Genomic DNA, 19,718 nt, shown 5'->3' with positions numbered 1-19,718 from the left:
AAGAACTATATCTAACGCCATGAAAACATTCAGTGTTTTGGTCTCATCTTCTTTCTGTTGCAGAGAATTCCACACGTTTGCCACTCTTTGATTGAAGAAATTTCTCTTCAACGCAGTTTTAAATGGCCGATCCTGTATCTTTAGAATACAGTGCCTTATCTGATCACCAGGTCAACAGGAGCATAGTTCCTGCATTTAACCTGTCAAGTCCTGTTAAAATGTTTTGGGTTTCTCTGAGGACTTCCCCTCTTTCGGCCCCCCCCCCCCCCCCCCAAATAAATCTTCTAAACTCCAGTGAATATCCAACCTGGCTAATTACCACCACATTTGTTGATTCTCGATCATCACTGAAGTGATGGAAGGTGCCATCAACCGTACCATCAAGCAACAATAACTTGCTTAGTGGTGCCCAGTTTGGGTAGTGCCATGGTTACTCAGCCCTTGACCTCATTACACCTTGGTTTATAGGAACTGAATTCCAGAGATGAGGTGAGAGCGATGATGTTTGAAATGAAGGCCGCATTTGACAGAGTGTGGCATCAAGGTGCCCTTGCAACATTGGAATTGATAGGTATTGGAGAAGACTCTCCTGTTTGCAGTCATATCTTGCACAGGGCAAGGTGGTTGTGGTTGTTGGAGGTCAGTTACCCCGGCTCCAGGACATCTCTGCAGGAGTGCCTCAGGGTAGTGTCCAAGGTCCAACCATCTTCATCAGTGACCTTTCTTCCGTCGTAAGGCCAGAAGTGGGGAGGTTTGCCAATGATTGCATAACGTTCAGCACCATTTGCAACTCCTGGACTCACCACATGAACCTAGTGGCTACAAGATCGGGTCAGAGGCTAGCAATACTGCGGCAAATAACTCAGCTCATGACTTCCCAAAGCCTGTCCACCATCGACAAGCTTAAGTCAGGAGTTAGAATGAGGTGGAACTGGTGTTGAACTGGGGTGAGCAAAGTTAAAAATCGCACAATACCAGGTTATTGTCCAACAAGGTTATTTGGAAGCACTGGCTTTCAGAGTGCTGCTCCTTCACAGATGACGGGGAGGTGCTGCGAAAGCAAATGTCTCCAAATAAACCTGTTGGACTATAACCTGGTATGGTGATTTTTAACTAAGTCAGGACTGTGATGGAATATCCCCCACTTGCCTGGAGGGTGCAGCTCCAATAATACTCAAGAAACATGACGTCATTCATGAGAAAGCATCCCGTTTGATTGGCATCACATCCAGAAGCATCCACACCCTCTGCCATAATGCTCAGTAACAGCAGTGTGTACTATTTACAAGATGCACTGCAGAAATTCACCAAAGATCTTCAACAGCACCTTCTCAAACCACGACCACTCAATCTAGAAGTACAAAGGGCAACGGATACATAGGAACACCATCACCTTCAAGTCACTCACCACTCTGACTTGGAAATATATCATGTTTACTGTTCTTTCACTGTCACTGGGTCAAAATCCTGGCGTCCCTTCCCAAAAGGGCATTGTGTTGATCCACAGCAGGTGGACTGCAGTGGTTCAGGGTGGTAGCTCACCACCATCTTCTCAAGGGCATCTAGGGATGGGTGATAAATACTGGCTCAGCCAATGACACTCATGTCCCATGAGTGAATAAAAGAAATTGTCTTAAATCCAATTTCCCTTCATACATTAGTCCTGTCATTCGATCTGGTAAATCTCTGTTACACTCCCTCCATAGCCAGAACATCCATCCTTAGAAAAGGGCTAAAACCACATCCAGTACTCTGGATATGCTGTCACCAAGACCTTGTATAATTGCAGCAATCAATCCCTGCTCCTGTACACCTCACCCAAACTCAACAACATGTGACTCCAGGTACAAAGCAAACTGGTTGACCCTAAACTGTCTTCTGAAATGGCTCAGCAAAACACTCCATCGAATAGCAATAAGTTGTGACATTGTCAACAGTGCCTACATCCGGTCAAATAAAGGGCAATGGGAGCAGCCCCATCTCATCCAGAGACCTCATGCAGTGCAGCAGTTTCTCAGTATTACCCTGAATGTCTCAGTCTGGATGGTGTGCTCAGGTCCCTGAAGTGTGACTTTTATACAGAGACATCTGACCCGGGCCACACTCAGTAAGGTGACTAGAATTCAAGAGATGGATTTGTACCCACTGTCTCCAGATTCTGGTTCTACGACCACTTAGATTGTTTTGGGTCCGATTGTCTGTAACTCGAATCCTAATGTGGAGATTGTGTTTCTTTTCCAGTACCTTGAACTGCGGTTTAACAAGGCAACGCGATTGTGTGGGACACTGACCTTCATTTTCCAGATGGTGAGTCTGGTCTCCAGCAGATAGTTAATAACCCCAGAACAATGATTCCTTTAAATCGAATTCCTTGTGTGTGACCTGTTTATTTCGACCAAAGGATCTTGAGTTTAATTGCACACAGTATCCTAAAAGGGACCTGTGTAATAGCTTGCTAGTGGCTCTGTGGTCATGCAACCTGCATCTTGCAGGCAATATTGCATCTCAGATGGAATTTTTCTTTTTAACAGTCAGGAATAAAACATAAACTTGCACTCTAGCCAAAAAAAACTCCATCATTCTCCTTACTGTTGGATTTTGCTGTCCTGTTTAGTAAATCTGTGTTTTTAACCAACCATGCAATCACTGTTCAGTTTATCTTCAATCTGTGGAGGTTAATTGTTAAGCTAAGTATTCCCTAAATTCTGAATAGTTAATAATAACAGTTCTACGTGCTGCATGTAAAATTTCAGACAGTACAGTCCTTCATGTCTCTGCCAACTCTTTTAAAGTTATCCAATCCCTCCTCCCCCCCCCCCCCCCCCGTGATGACTTCCCTCTGGTTCCTTTGGCAAGTGCCTTAACAGTGTGCTCCATGGTTACTAATGGTCCTGTCAGCTGACTATAGTTGTACAATTGGATATTGTTCGGTGTAGGTGCTGGATTGGATTTGAGGACTGAAACATAACCCTTTTCCAGTATGTGACTTACAACCAGTAAAGTAATTTTGAAGAGTTGTAACAAGCAACTGCTTTGCATGCAGCGAGCTATCGTAAATAGCAACGTGATAATAACCATGTCATCATTTGGTGCTGTGGATGAAGAATTCAATATTTATTAGGATGTTAAAAGAGCACCCTTGCGCCTATTCAGGTAGCATTGTGGCATCTTCTCTGCCCATCTGAGAGGGCATTACAGAGTCTTCACTTAATGTAGGACTTAAAAATCAGCTTTTCTGACAGAGCAGCATTCCCTCAATACTGTACCTCTGACAGAGCAGCATTCCTCGGTGTGGGTTGTATCTCCCTAATCCGACACACTCAGGTCTGGCACCCGAGTGCTCCCAGTATTCCCACAAACCTGGATTCAAGAAGGCACATTTTACAGTGCAGAGGAAAATGTCTGGTCATTTAACTGCTGTTAAGACAGTTTTACGCACAACAAGTCACAGGTGTGAAACAAATGGATTAAACTCTTCTGCTGAGGTTGGTGGTGCGATTTCCCATGATCCAGGAAAGACCTGGTGTCAATGTCGCCAAATTAAGAAGGTACAAACTATCACGTACCTCTGTCAGTGCTGGGCCACACACAGTGCAGTATTTGCTCATTGCTGCATCTCCAACAATAGACCACTCCCTCACTGCATTAGAAAGGTCAGGCTACATTGTGTTGTCAAACCTCAAGATGGGCTACATGGCAGAACTTTCACTGCATTGAAAACAATAGCAACAAAGACCCATTTAACGAAAGGCTTGTTATTGTGGCAAAAATAATAGAATTAGCTTACGGAAACAAACCGGGGAAAGTAACCCAGTAAATAGCAGTCAGGACCAAGTGTAGCATCAAGGAGCCCTAGCAAAATTGAGTCAGTGGGAATCAGAGAGAAAAAAAAAATTGTTGTTTGATGTCATAGCACAAGCTAAGCTGGCTGTAATTGTTGGAGGTTCATCATCTCAAGTCAGTCATCTCAGCTGCATGACATCTTAGCCAGTGTCAAATTCCAGCCATTTTCAACTACATCATCAAGGACCTTCCCTCCATCATAAGATCAGAGCTGGGAGTGCTTGCTGATGACTGCGCAATGTTCAGCATCATTCTCAACCCTTCAGATACTGGAGCAGCCCATGTCCATTTGCAGCAAGACCTGGACAACAGTCCAGCAACTAGCATTCACACCATACAAGTGCCAGACAATGACAATGTCCAAAAAGAGAGAATCTAGCCATTGTGCCTAGATATTTAATGACATTACCAATGTTGAATCTCCCACTATCAGTATCCTGTGGTCAGCACTGGCCAGAAATTGAACTGGACAAGCCATATAAATATTGTGGCTACAAGAACAAGTCTGAGGCTGTGAATTTTGCGTGACAAATTTAACTCTTGACTCTCCAAACCTATCACCACTGCCAAAGTCAGTAGTGTGGTGGAATAATCTCCACTTATCTGGATGACAACATTCCAGATCTTGACATCGTTTAGGTACCTGTCCATTACCTTCAACATTCGCTACCTTCACCACTTCACAGTGGCAGCATTATGTATTATTACAAGGTGCTCTGCAGTATCTTACCAAGGCACCTTCAACAGCCCCTTCCAAACCTATGACCTGTACCACTTAGAAGGACAAGGTTTGTACTTGCATGGAAACAGCACCAACTCAACATTCCCCTCCAAGTATGGGACTTGACATGGGAATAGTCACTGGGTTAAAATCCATGAACTCTCTCTCTGTGAGTTGTCCCTATTTTATGTTCTTTTTTAATTTTACTTTTATTTGTTCACAGGATGTGGGCATCACTAACTAGGCCAACATTTGTTGCCCATCTTGATTAACACATTTAAAAGTCAACCTCATTGTTGTGGATCTGGAGTCACATATAGACCAGACCAGGCCGGGGTTGGGGGGGGAGTGGGTTCCTTCCCTAAAGGACATCGATGAACCAGATGGTATTTTACAACATTTGACAGTGGTTACTTGGTTGTCATGAGGCCAGCAGTTTTTTATTTCTAGATTTTAAAAAAAAAATTGAATTTAATTTTCACCATCTGCCTTGCTGGGATTTGAACATGTCACCAGACCATTAGCTTGGGGATCTGGATTACTAACTTGGTGACATTATTGTAATGACACTGGCAGCTCACTTACATTTTCTCCAAGGCAATTTGAGATGAGCAATTAATGCTGGCCTTGCCAGTGGTGCTCACCATTTCAACAAGTTGAGTAAAAAGCTGCGAATGTGTTGCTGGTCAAAGCACAGCAGGCCAGGCAGCATCTCAGGAATAGAGAATTCGACGTTTCGAGCATAAGCCCTTCATCAGGAATAAGAGAGAGAGCCAAGCAGGCTAAGATAAAAGGTAAGGGGGGGGGGGGGGGTGGGAGATGGAGGTGGGATAGGTGGAAGGAGGTCAAGGTGAGGGTGATAGGCCGGAGTGGGGTGGGGGCGGAGAGGTCAGGAAGAGGATTGCAGGTTAGGAGGGCGGTGCTGAGTTGAGGGAACCGACTGAGACAAGGTGGGGGAGGGGAAATGAGGAAACTGGAGAAATCTGAATTCATACCTTGTGGTTGGAGGGTTCCCAGGCGGAAGATGAGGCGCTCCTCCTCCGGCCGTCGTGTTGTTGTGTTCTGCCGGTGGAGGAGTCCAAGGACCTGCATGTCCTCGGTGGAGTGGGAGGGAGAGTTAAAGTGTTGAGCCACGGGGTGATTGGGTTGGTTGGTTCGGGCGGCCCGGAGGTGTTCTCTGAAGCGTTCCGCAAGTAAGCGGCCTGTCTCACCAATATAGAGGAGGCCACGTCGGGTGCAGCGGATGCAATAGATGATGTGTGTGGAGGTACAGGTGAACTTGTGACGGATATGGAAGGATCCCTTGGGGCCTTGGAGGGAAGTGAGTGTGGAGGTGTGGGCGCAAGTTTTACATTTCCTGCGGTTGCAGGGGAAGGTGCCGGGGGTGGAGGTTGGGTTGGTGGGGGGTGTGGATCTGACGAGGGAGTCACGAAGGGAGTGGTCCTTGCGGAACGCTGATAGGGGAGGGGAGGGAAATATATCCTTGGTGGTGGGGTCCGTTTGGAGGTGGCGGAAATGGCGGCGGATGATACGTTGTATGCGGAGGTTGGTGGGGTGGTAGGTGAGAACCAGTGGGGTTCTGTCTTGGTGGTGGTTGGAGGAGCGGGGCTCAAGGGCGGAGGAGCGGGAAGTGGAGGAGATGCGGTGGAGGGCATCGTCGATCACGTCTGGGGGGAATCTGCAGTCCTTGAAGAAGGAGGCCATCTGGGCTGTGCGGTGTTGGAACTGGTCCTCCTGGGAGCAGATGCGGCGGAGACGAAGGAATTGGGAATAAGGGATGGCGTTTTTACAGGGGGCAGGGTGGGAGGAGGTGTAGTCCAGGTAGCTGTGGGAGTCAGTCGGTTTATAATAGATGTCTGTGTTGAGTCGGTCGCCCGAGATAGAAATGGAAAGGTCTAGGAAGGGGAGGGAGGAGTCTGAGACAGTCCAGGTGAATTTCAGGTCGGGATGGAAGGTGTTAGTAAAGTTGATGAACTGTTCAACCTCCTCGTGGGAGCACGAGGCAGCGCCGATACAGTCATCGATGTAGCAGAGGAAAAGGTGGGGGGTGGTGCCAGTGTAGTTGCGGAAGATGGACTGTTCCACATATCCTACGAAGAGGCAGGCATAGCTGGGGCCCATGCGGGTGCCCATGGCAACTCCTTTAGTTTGGACAAGTTGAATTCATTATTGTTTTAGAAAGGGTGAGATCCAACTTGGATGACCATTTTGACTTCCTTCTGAGATGTTGACGTCTCAAGATGGCAGTGAGAATTCCTACAAAATATAACCTCCAGAAGGTGGCTTTGATATAGTTCCACATGAAGGACTGCCTAGTAAGGTCAGGCGCTCTCAGTGCTTATGGTTCCACATTGTTACTGGCTGGCAATCTCAGGAAAACATTGCTCATCTGTGACCTAACTCCATTCACCTCACCCAAATCCCTTATTACCTTTGTTTAAGAAAATGTTATCTTTCTCCAAATTAAAATTACCAACTGATCTAGCGTCAACTGCTATTGGTGGATGAGAGTTTCAAACCGCTGACACCCTTTGCGTGTAGAAGTGCTTTTCTCCTGAATGGGCTGGTCCTTTTTAGACAGTGTTCCCTAGTTTTAGAATCTCCAACCAGTGCGTATAGTCTATCTTTAGCTACCCTGTTGTTATTACATAGCACTTCAATACTATCAGGAAATGTAGGTTCTCCATTCCAGTGGGGTTTCAACTCACTGACTCACAGGTAATAGTACTGACAGTAAAATTGATTTCAAACTGACAGCTGCGGGGTGTGAGTGAGGCTTTCCGTCATGCTAATAGCAATCTTTCTCTTCTAATTGCAGGTGATTTACATGGGTCTAGTGTTGTATACACCCGCGCTGGCACTGAATGCAGGTACGTTAAGATGGGATCACAGCACATGGAAATAATCCAGGCATTTGAAGCTCATCTTTGTGAATACCCTCAGACCTGAGCTGATTCTCCAGCTGCGACCATAATTATATAAAAGAATTAATCAGTTATTTCCACAAGACAGCAACCTGCACAGATGTTTTCTTGAAAAAGCTAGATTTTTAAACCCAGATCCGATCATTCACAGCATTGTTGGTTTGCAGTTGTCTCAGATGCTCAAATCTAATGGGTTCCAGTCCACGTAAAGCGGGAGCAGTAAGTGTTCTGTCTAAAAAGGCTGTGTGGTTCACTTTGTCACAAGAAATTCTCCTGAGCTTCCCTCTAGTTCTTGTACCAATTCTCCTAAATTAATTGCTGACCGTCTGCAAGTGAAAGTGGATTCTCCATATTTACTTGATCGTTAAAGCCCACTGAATGTTTCAGATTGTTTGAATTGAACTCTGTGATTCAATTTGAACTTCAAATGTACACATTTACAAGTTAGGATCAAAGTTAGGTGACTCAGCCCTATGGCCCTCTGTGCCTCCTTCACTGATGAAATTGTGGCTGGTCTGATTTATTCCGCATTCTCACCTGCCTTTTAACCCCTTTCTTAACAACAGTCTATCAACCTCTGCCTCAAAAATATTCAAAATCTGTGCTTCCAGCAGCTTTTGAGAAGAGCAAAGTTCTTTCCTCATGTCTTTAATGGCGGCTCCATCTTTTTAAACAGTAGCCCCAGTTTGAAATTCTCCCACAGGTAGTTTAAAATCCTGGGACTCCACGCTCTTCATTTTCTCCACCCACTAAAGGATTCCTAAGGTGCTTTTCAGGGTAAATGTTGAGAGGATGTTTACCTTTATTGAAGAGTCTCGGACCAAAAGGCATCGTCTTAGAATAATGGGGTGCCAATTTAAGACTGAGATGAGGAGAAATTTCTTCTCCCACAGGATTGTGTGTCTTTGAACTCTTGCTGCAGAGAGCTGTACAGGCAGAGTTCTTGTGCATATTCAGGGCTGACAGGTTACAGGGATAGGTACAAAAGTGGATGTGAGGAATGTTGGATCAGCCATGATCTGACTGAAAGGTGGAGCAGGCTTGAGGGGACGATTCGCCTGCTCCTGCTCCTATTTCTAATGGTCTTAAGGCGTTGTGGGTCTACCCAGGTAAAGTCGTCATCATCCCAGAGGACCATAGGATTGCTCCCTCAATCAAGAGAGATGGTAAGATTAATCTGAGGATCACTACGTCTCAGGTGAGGGGAGAGGTTGAAAAAGCAAAAACTTCATGGTGACTTCAGTGATCAGCTCAGTTGTGGCTAGATATCTGGTTTGCAGGTCTACCTACAGTAGATGGACTGTAGTAGTTAAGAAGGCAGTTCACCGCCATCTTCTCAAGGGCAAGTAGGGATAGGCAATAAATGCTGGCCCAAGCAGTGACAGCTACGTCCCACAAGTGAATAAAATTAAAATGGAAGCATCCTTTCTGCATCCACCCTGTCAAGACTCCTTGACATCTTGTATGTTGCAATCAAATTATCTCTTACCTTTCTAAACTGCAGTCTGTCCAAAGTTTCCTCATAAAACAATCTGCTTTACCAGTTATTAGTCTAATAAACCTTCTCTGAGCTGCTTCCAAAGCATTTACATCCTTCTTTAAGGAAGGAGACCTGTATTCTGTACTCCAGATGTGGTCTCCCCAATGTCCTGTAGAGCTGAAGCTAAACCGCCTGCTTTTGTTCCCTTTTGTAATAAGTGAGAACACTGTTAGCTTTCCTGAATACTTGCTGTACCTCTAGACCCAGCCTATTGCAATTCATGCACAAGGGCAGCCAGAACCCTATGTATCTCAACTCTGCTATCTCGCACCATTTAAGTATTATGCTATTGCATTATCCTTCCCACCAAAATGGTGAAATTTCTTATTTTCCTACATTGTAATCCATTTGGCAGATCTTTCCCAATTCACTTATATTATTTAAATCTTTTCGTAGCCTCCTTATGTTCTCTCCAGAGTTTACTTTCTTGCCTATGCATCATCACCAAATTTGGAGACCATACCTCTGTTCCTTTGTCCAGTTCATAGAGCTGTACAGCACAGAAACAGGCCCTTTGATTCAACATGTACATGCCGACCAGATATCCTGTATAAATCTAGCCCCATTTGTCAGCGCTTAGGCCCATTTCCCTCTAAACCATTCTTATTCCTATTCCTTTTAAATGTTATAATTGTACCAGCCTCCACCACTTCCAGTGGCAGCTTACTCCATACATGTGTGAAAAGGTTATCCCTTTGGTCACTTTTATATCTTTGCCCTTTCACCCTTAGCCTCGAGCTTTGGATTCCCCCACCCCAAGGAAAGGATCTTGCCTATTCACCCTATCCATGCCCCTCATGATTTTATAAATCTCTGTATGATCATCCCTCAGTTTCCGCGTTCCACAGAAAACAATCTCAGCCTGTTCAGCTTCTCCCTATAGCTCAAACCCTGCAATGCTGGCAACATCCTTGTAAATCTTTTCTGAACGCTTTCAAGTTTCACAACATCCTCCCTATAGCAGGGCGACCATGACTGCATGCAATACTCCAAAAGTGGCTTAATCAATGTCCTGTACAGTCGCAACTCAACTCCTATACTCAATGCACTGACCAATAAAGGTAAGCATACCAAATGCTGCCTTCACTATCCTTTCTACCAGCAACTCCATTTTCAAGCAACTATGAACCTGCACTCCAAAGTCTCTTTGTTCAGCAGCACTCCCAGGACTTTAGCATTAAGTGTGTGAGTGCTGCCCTGATTTGCCTTTCTAAAATGCAGCACCTCACATTTATTTAAACTCCATCTGCCATTCCTCAGCCCATTGTCCCATCTAATTGTACTCTGAGGGAATCTCTTCACTATCCACAACACCTCCAATTTTGGTGTCATCTGCTAACTTACTCATAATTTCACATCTAAATTATTAAATGATGAAAAGCAGTGCATCCAACACCGATCCTTGCGACACACCGCTGGTCACAGGCCTTCAATCTGAAAAGCAACCCTCCAGCACCATCCTCTGTCTGCTAACTTCGAGCCAGTTCTGTATCCAACTAGCTAGTTCTCCTTCTATTCCATGTGATCTAACCTTGCTAAACAGTCTACCATGAGAAACCTTGCTAAACACCTTACTGAAGTCCATACTGATCACATTCACTGCCCTGCCCTCATCAATTCTCTTTGTTACTTCAAAAGACTCAAACAAGTTAGCGAGAGACAATTTTCCACGTACCATGTTGCCAATCCCTAATTAGTCCTTGCCTCTCCAATGACATGTCAATCCTGTCCCTCAGGATTCCCTCCAACAACTTGCCCACCACCGAGGTCAGGCTCACCCTTCTTAAACAGTGGCACCATGTTAGCCAATCTCCGGTCTTCCGGCACCTCACCTGTGACCATCAATGTTAAAATATCTCCGCAATCTCTACCCTAGTTTCCCACAGAGATCTAGTGTATACCTGGTCAGATTTATCCACCTCTGTGTTTTAAGTCATCCAGCACCACCTCTGTAATACTGACATTTTTCAAAATGTCACTATTTATTTCCCTGCGTTCTATATCTTCCATGTCCTTCTCTACAGTAAACACTGATGCAAAATACACCCATTCAGTATCTTTCCCATCCCCTGTGGTTCCACACATAGGCAGCCTTGCTGATCTTTAAGGAGCTCTATTCTCTCCATAGTTACCCTTTTGCCCTTAATAAATCCCTTTGGATTCTCCTTATTTGCCAAAGCTATTTCATTTTTTGATGACCTGATTTCCCTCTTAAGTATACTCCTACTGACTTTATGCTCTTCTAAGGATGCACTCAGTCCGTGCTGCCTAGACCTGACATATGCTTCCTTTTTCTTAACCAAACCCTCAATTTCTCTTGTCATCCAGCAAATTATGAACAGTTGAGACCCCTGTGGCACACACTCATTTAATCCTGCCAACCTGAAATAAAAACATGTATACCTGCTCTCTGCACCCTGTTACCTAACCAATATGCTACCCTTCACTGCACGTAGTTTAATTTTCTACAATAATCTTGGATTTAGCAGTAATCTTCTGTAAATCTAAATACAGTACGTGCACTTTTTCCCTTTTATGTATAGCACATATTACTTCCTCAAAAAACTCCCAATGGATTGGTTCAGCATTATTTCCCTTTCACGCGTGTTGCCTGTGCTTGATCATCTTTAAATTATATAAGCTATAACTTCTTTAATGAAAACACAAAGTGCTTGAGAACCTCAGCAGTTCTGAGACCATCTGCGGAGAGAAAAACATGAGTAAATGTTTTGAGTCCAGTATAACTATCTGGCTCAAAACATGAACTCTGATCTTTCTCCACAGATACTGCCAGCCAAGCTGAGTTTCTCCAGCACTTTATGGTTCTATTTCAGATTTCTAGCATCCACTTTAATAGCTTCAGATATCTTCCCTATGACACTTGTAATGTTGACTGGCTCAGTTTCCTCCTTTCTGTCTTTATCACTCTTTTGAATAAAGGAGTTGCACTTGCTACCTTCTCATCAAGTGGGAACTTCCTGAATCTAGGCAGTTTTGGAAAATTAAAGCCACCTAATTATCTGCCCTCCAGTTTCTTGTTATTTCCAAATGTATAATAATGAAATAATTATGATGAGTTTCCATGTGAATCTGGATTTGTGGTTCAACTGCATTTCCTGCTCTGTGAAGCTTAAATGTAAGATCCTGGGCTATTTAAGTACCTGGTCAAAGCTGCTAAACCACTTAAAAAGGCACTAAATCCACAGCACGTGATCTGTAACTAATCAAAATTATACATGCCCAACGGAAGACCAAAATAATTATATGGTTCAAGTCAGTGCCATGGAAATAAAGCAGGAAGAAATGATCTAAATCATATGACTGGATACTAGAGAAATGAGAATGTGAGATCAGGCCAGAAAAGTTAAAACGCAGTCGGCATTTGAGACCACCATGATCTTTGATTCCATGCTACAAATTAAATCATTGTAACATATCTTTTTGAACAAAAATACTTAAATGTTGCAGAGAAATGTGCCCAAAGGCTAGGCTGATATCAACTGCTCATTAACAGAAAGGAGTAACTGTCCTTGAAACACAGTATTGACTCGCCAACACAGTATTCCCCTTTGTGCTGCATTAGCTGTGACTGGAGAAGTGCTAAAGTAATGTTTTGCAAAGCTTGTGGGAGCAAAGGAAGTGGTGGTGGTGGTTGGCTATGCTATTTTGTTTACTACTTGCTGGAGTTGAACATGATCCCTAACTAAAATTGAGGTAGTTGCCACCAGTAAATCATTTTACCAGCCCCTCTAGCAGTTTTGAATGGTCTTCTCATGATTAGCATACATGTATCACACATAAAATGGAAGGAGAAAGTGGTGGGGTGGGGGTAGTGTGGTGGCAGAGTAGGACTGCTAGTTTGAGTGGGCCAGATTGGGAAGAGGATGGGAGAGCATGTGGGGGTGTGGGAGGGAGACAGGGGGGTTGTGGGCAGAGAGCAGGAGGAAACCAGTAGAGGAGAAAACATTTTTTTTCTTACATTGGTAATGGTAGCGAGGTCCCTTGATTTTTGCCATTGTGAGAGTTCTCCTTTTGGCCCACTTGTTAGCTTTCCTCTGGCCTTCTGATGTTTACTGTTGAAATATTTGAGGCTGCATGGTGGCTCAGTAGTTACCACTGTTGCCTCTCAGCGCCAAGGACGTGGGTTTGATCCCAGCCTCGGGCGACTGACTGTGTGGAGTTTGCACATTCTCCCCGTGTCTGCGTGGGTTTCCTCCGGGTGCTCTGGTTTCCTCCCACAATTCAAAGAGGTGCAGGTCAGGTGAATTGGCCATGCTAAATTGCCCATAGTGAAGGATGTGTAGGTTAGGTGCGTTGGTCAGGGGTAAATGTAAAGTAATAGGTAGGGGATTGGGTCTGGGTGGGTTACTCTTCAGAGGTTCAACGTGGACTTGATGGGCCTGTTTCCACATTGGAGGGATTCCCTTCTATGACATTAAAACTTGTGATTTTGTTTTCAGTGACTGGCTTCGATTTGTGGGGCGCAGTGTTAACCATGGGGTTAGTTTGCACACTGTATACAGCACTGGTGAGTATTCAATGGGTCAGAGAGCTCCAATGTTCCACTCAATGTTGATGGCTTAAAGAAAGTCTTGACTTTATACAATGCTTTTTGCAACCTCATGCTGTCCCAAAGAGGGGACATACCTTTGAATTGTAGTCACCGCTATATTGTAGGAAACACGGCAAGATAATGCAGCAGAATCTTTTTCAAATACTGTTGATTGAAGAGTAAATATTGGCCTGATGTAGGAATGGGACAAAGTCCCTTCAGGATTTCAATTGGTTCTACCATTCATTTTGATCATAGATGGCTTGTATCTTCTTAATTTGCTTCTATGGATCTGTAGCCTCATTGAAACTATTGCTGTCTGTTTTGAAATTTCAGTTTACCCCCACTAGCCCATTGATGTTGTGGAAGCTGACGTTCCTGACAAAACCATGACGGAGAATGTCCCTGCTTCCTTTCCCAGCGCTGCCTCAATATGTTTATCAACTGCTTCAGAGGGTGGGCAGAGGCTCAGTTCAACAGCTCAACTAAAAGACTGTAGACCTGACAGTGCAGCATTTGCTAAGTATTGTGTTAGCCTCCAGTATGTGGTTATTTCTCTGGAGCATGCTGTTACACACAGCACAATCCCACACAGAGCAGTTCAATAAAAGTGCAGTAATCCATTTTAGTTCTATCAATTGAGGGATAAATAATGAGTAGCACATAAGAGCAGGCACACGTCATTCAGCCCCTTAATCCTGTCTCTCGTATTCAATTAGATTACAGCAAATACCCATCATAATAAGTGTCAGTCAATATTTTCTGCTCAAATCTCTGAAGTGGGGATTTGAATTGATAATTGTCTGACTGAAAGTGAATGAAAGGCACGTCTCACACCCATGTTGGTATTGAGGCTGCACGGTGTGGTATGGTGACTCTGGTTAGCACTGCTGCCTCTCAGTATCACGGACCCAGGTTGATTCCAGCCTCGGGCAACTGTGTGTGTGAAGTTTGCACATCCTCCCCATGTCAATGTGGGTTTCCTCCGGGTGCTCCGGTTTCCTCCCACAATCCAAAGAGGTGCAGATTAGGCGAAATGGCCGTGCTAAATTGCACAATGTGTTCAGGGATGTATAGGTTAGGTACGTTAGTCAGCGGTAAACGTAGACTAATAGGGTAGGGGAATCGGCCTGGGTGGATTGCTGTTTGGAGGGTTGGTGTGGACTTGTTTGGCCAAATGGCTTGTTTCCACATAGTCGGGATTGTACGATTCCCTGTTTCATTGCTGTTCACTGCGCACCTCAATGTTATCCTCAGGGTGGACTGAAGGCTGTAATCTGGACAGATGTGTTTCAGACACTGGTGATGTTTTCTGGGCAGCTGGCTGTCATCATCATAGGAGCAAAGGAGGCTGGAGGCATTGGTGAAGTGTGGCGAATCGCAAAAAACAATGGCAAGATTTCAGGAATTGAGTAAGTGTACCTTTTTGAAGCAAATTTAAAACTTCACAAATTAATCTAAATGGGAGTGACTTCATTGAACTACTGTTTGGGTAGGGTGATAACCAGAGGAAACTAATTTAAAGGTTTTAATTAAAAGATGCGAAGACCAATTTTGACAAGTTAAATTTTGTAATCTGGAAGCATTGCCTGAAAGAGTAGTGGTAGCAAGTTTGATACAGACTTTCAAAAAGGACTCATATAAATATTTGAGAAAGAAACACGAGTTTGTGGGGCTGCAGGGAAGAGGTGGTGAGCAAGATGAATTGGATAGCTTTTTCACAACGAGGAGAGAGCTGGTCCAGTGTACAATCTGATTGGTTTGTTTTGCTGAAGTGTCCTTTTCCTCTGCAGCCTGAACCCTGACCCCTTTGAGCGTCACACTTTCTGGACTCTGAGCTTTGGCGGCGTGTTCATGATGCTGGCACTTTATGGGGTGAACCAAGCGCAGGTCCAACGGTACCTCAGCTCTCAGACGGAGAAGCAGGCAATATTGTAAGTTATTGAACCAAGACAAGCTGGGCCCCTACTTTGGCCAATTTTGTTATCGTTTAAGGTGACATTGCTAAACCTGAGAGTGGATTCTCCCTGCCCCAAGGGTGTCATTAATTAAGGTTGCCATCAAACTGCAGTGTCAATGTAGCTACACTTCACCTTAGCAAGGATAACAGCAGAAGGCAACCTCCTCTGGCTCATTCACTCACTCAAATCGGGAATGATCACAGAATGCTATTGTTTATTGCAAGGGGAAATGGAATATAACAATAAGGATATTCATTGCAGCTGTACAAGTCTGGAGTATTTTACATTATGGTCTCCTTTGAAAAAGGATTTAATTGATTTAAAGGTGATTTATAAGAATCTTCATCCTCCTTGTTCCTGGAATGAAGGGCTTAGCTTATGAAAAAAGATTGAAGAGATTGGCTATTTATGCGTTGGTGTTTAAAGGAATGAGAGGCAGTCTTGTTGAAAATAAGACCTTGAGCAGACTTTAAAGTGTTGATTCTGAGAAGATGTTTTCTCTTGTCAGAGTAATTAGAACTGGGGACTCTATTTAAAAATAAGGTTTTCAGATGTAGATGAGAATGTTTTTTCTCAGAGTTGCTGGTGTATGGAATTCTCTAGAAAGTTCACCCTAGTTATTCTTAATCTCCTTATTGATGACGTTGTGGTGATGTCACTGGGCTAGTGTTCCAGAGGTTCAACCAAATGCCTTGAGGACTTGAGTTCATACCCCACCACGGCAACCATTAGAATTTAAATTCACTTAATCTGAAGTCTTTGACTAATCTCTAATGGTGCTTTGGAGCTGACCCTAATTGTCACAAATACCTGTATGGTTCACTGAGGACTTTAGGGAAGGAAATCTGCCATCCTTACCCAGTCTGATTTTGATGTGACTACAGGCCTATTGCATGTAAGCAATTCGGGATGGACAGCAAATGTTAGTCTTGCTAGCAGTGCCCACATCCCATATAAAATACAAAATTTACTCTCAATGTCCTTATCGAGCAGAAACTAATTAATCTCAGTTCTGAAATTTTCATTGCAGCATCCCTCCCCCAAATTGTGACAGTCTTTTTGAGGAAAGAGTTTGAGACTTCCAGTATCCTCTTGCATTCAGCAATGCTTCGCAACATCAGCCTTAAGCAGCCTGGTCTAATGTTACAATTGTATCCCTGGTTATGGGCTGCCCCCACAGGAGGAATCGATTTCTCTTGGTCTGCCCTATCATATTCTTTAGTCATCATAAATATCTCAATTATAATCTCCCCTTACCCTTCTAAACTCCAGGAAATATATGCCCAGTCTATGCAACGTGTCCTCCTAGTTGAGCCCATTTAGTCCTGATGAATTTGGGGTGATGGTCTTGAGGGTTGTCCTGACTTGGCTATAAACTGGAGTAGGCCATCAAGCTGCATTCTGCCCCTGGATTTACTCCACACTGTTTGGCACTTTCAACAACCTGTATTTATATTCAACATCTACACCAGAGCCTTGAGTCAATATTCCAAAGTTGGCATCCATTCTAGGGGGAGCATTGCAATGTCAGAGGTGTTGTGTTTCAAGATCTGTCGTGGGTGATCCAACGTTCAGCATGTCCACTTTCCTGTTCTTTCTTCATGGCCTTTGATTTCCCCTACTAATCACGAATCTTTCTATCTCAGCCTCAAATATACATAGGGACTTTGTCCTCCACAGCTTCCTTGGCAAGCAGTTCCAAAGACACTCAAACCCATGTGAAAGAAAAAATTCCTCTGCATTCAGTTTTAAATTGGCACTGTGGTACCCGGTGAGTTATGCCCTCTGATCCTAGACTTTCCCACAAGGGGAAGCATCCTCTCAGCATTTATCCTGTCAAGACCCTTAAGAAGCCTCTACGTTTCTAAGTGATCACCTCTCATTCTTCTAAACTGCTGTGAGTACATTGCTAATCTGTTTAACATTTGCATATAAAACAGTCCTTCCATATCAGGGATCATCCTAGTGAACCTTCTCTGAACTGCCAAAAATAAAATAGCTTTCTTTAACTAATGGGACCAAAACTGCTCTCAGTACTCCAGACAGAGTCTCACCAGCACCTTGTACAGATGCAGTAAAAGCTCTCTACTCTTGCACTCCGACACATTTGAACTAAGAGATAACAATCCATTATCCTTCCTAGTTGCCTTCTGCAAAAATATACCATTTAAATAATACTCTGTTCTTGCGTTCTCCCTTCCAGAGTGAAAGATGCGGAGGGACAGTGGCATAGTGGTGATGTCACTGCACTAGTAATCCAGAGAACAAGGCTAGTATTTGCAGGCATGGATTCAAATCCCACCACAGCAACTGTTGAAATTTGTATTTAATTAATAAATATTCAAGCATTTATGACTACTGTGTTGGTGACTACAAAACCATCATCAATTATCATAAAACCGACCTGTTCTTTAGGAAAGGTAAGGAAATGGAATTGAATTTATTGTCACGTGTACTGAGGCACAGTGAAAAGCTTTGTCTTGTGAGCAGTGCAGGCAGATCACAGAGTTAAGTAACATAGATAAGTAAATAATAGGTAAACAGTGGCAAAAACAAAAACACAGGTATAGGCGGATGTTAAGAGTTTGAGAGTCCCTTCAATGTTCTAACAACAGGAGGGTAGAAACTGTTATGAAACCGGCTGGTGCATGTGTTCAGGCTTCTGTACCTTCTCCCCGATGGTAGAGGTTGTAGAAAAACATTGCCAGGGTGGGATGGATCTTTGAGAATGCTGGTGGCCTTTCCTTGACCGTGCGCCTGGTATATGGATTCTCTCGATGGAAGGTTGGCCCTTGTGATTGTCCAGGCCAAGTTCACCACTCCCTGTAACCGTCTCCGATCTTGAATGGTACAGTTGCCATACCAGGTAGTGATACATCCAGACAGAATGCACTTGATGGCACACCTATAAAAGCTGGGAAGGGTATTCACCGTCATGCCAAATTTCCTCAGCTGCCTGAGGAAGAAGAGACCTTGTTGGGCCTTTGTAACCAGTGCGTCCACATGAAGAGTCCAAGAAAGCTTATAGTGGCTGACCACTCCCAGGAGCTTGACACTCTCCACTCGTTCCACCTCTGTGCTATTAATGTGTAGGGGGCATGAGTAACATGCTGCCCAAAGTCAATAATGAGTTCCTTGGTATTTCCAGCATTGAGAGCTGGATTGTTCTCAGTGCACCATTTTTCCAGGTCTTCCATCTCCCAACTGTAGTCTATTTCGTCGCCATCTGAAATTCGACTGACTATGGTGGTGTCATCGGCAAACTTGTAAGTGGCATTTATTTGGTATTTGGCCACTGTATGGGTATACAGTGAGTACAGTAGGGGGCTGGGTACACACCCGGGGGGCTCCAGTGTTGAGTCTGCTGGTCGGGCCTACATGTGCCTCCAGACCCACAGCAATGTGGCTGACTCTTAAACTGCCCTCTGAATTGGCACTAGCAAGCCACTCAGTTTGAGGGTACTTAAAGATGGGCAACAAACGACGACCTTGTAATTTATGCTCATGCTTGATGGAAGACAAATACCCACTGTGAGGCCACTCAATCCCTAAGAGGTATGCAGAAGAGTCACTGAGACCCTCGTTGCAGAGACCATCACCATATCTACAGAAAGCGGCTGATCAATTCTGGCAGCAGAATCCTTTGAATTATTCAATTACACCTCTCCCCAGTGAATTTACAGAGCATCCAACTGAACTGCACTTTACCAACTAGGGTAAAACAGTTTGAACGTGAGCCATGAATGTGTTGGATGATCTCTTTTCCGCCTGTCTTCCTGTAGGTCATGCTATGTGGTGTTTCCGTGTCAACAGTTAGTTCTGGCTATGGGATGCATTTTGGGTCTCGTTATGTTTGCTCGCTATGGAGAAAATGGCCCCCTGCAGCAGGGCTATGTCAACGCCTCTGATCAGGTATGCAGTCCTTTTTTTAATAAACCAAATTACGTGAAAACAAGAGGAAGAACTTGCATATATGTAATTGTCTTTCATGGCTCTGCAACATCACAAATTATATTGAATTACAGAATTTACAGGTCATTTAATCCAACTAGTTCATGCTGCACGTGACCCTCCTGTTCACGTGTCAGTGCATCCTTCCTTCTGTTCCTTTATCACTCGTGTTTATTGTGCTTCCCCTTAAACGCATTAGTGTCATTCACCTCAGCCATTCCCTGTG

At 44.1% G+C, this 19,718-nt stretch overlaps 1 protein-coding gene across 4 annotated transcripts in view; it reads left to right on the top strand.

Moving 5' to 3' along the window:
- The window catches only part of slc5a6a (solute carrier family 5 member 6a), a 52,202-nt gene that overhangs the window by 12,375 nt on the left and 20,109 nt on the right, over positions 1 to 19,718 (top strand). For 3 of the 4 annotated variants that reach the window (XM_060834489.1, XM_060834509.1, XM_060834499.1), the window contains exons 3-8: positions 2,242 to 2,307; positions 7,383 to 7,434; positions 13,489 to 13,556; positions 14,838 to 14,992; positions 15,374 to 15,514; positions 19,324 to 19,453. In XM_060834489.1, coding sequence (XP_060690472.1) covers positions 2,242 to 2,307; positions 7,383 to 7,434; positions 13,489 to 13,556; positions 14,838 to 14,992; positions 15,374 to 15,514; positions 19,324 to 19,453 — 612 coding nt within the window. The remainder of the gene's footprint in view (positions 1 to 2,241; positions 2,308 to 7,382; positions 7,435 to 13,488; positions 13,557 to 14,837; positions 14,993 to 15,373; positions 15,515 to 19,323; positions 19,454 to 19,718) is intronic. The other variant, XM_060834517.1, reaches the window with a different exon arrangement.

This window comes from Hemiscyllium ocellatum, chromosome 2, assembly GCF_020745735.1.
Source record: "Hemiscyllium ocellatum isolate sHemOce1 chromosome 2, sHemOce1.pat.X.cur, whole genome shotgun sequence".
NCBI lineage: Eukaryota > Metazoa > Chordata > Chondrichthyes > Orectolobiformes > Hemiscylliidae > Hemiscyllium > Hemiscyllium ocellatum.
Note: the sequence above shows the minus strand (reverse complement) of the source record. Positions and strands in the feature narration are given on the sequence as shown.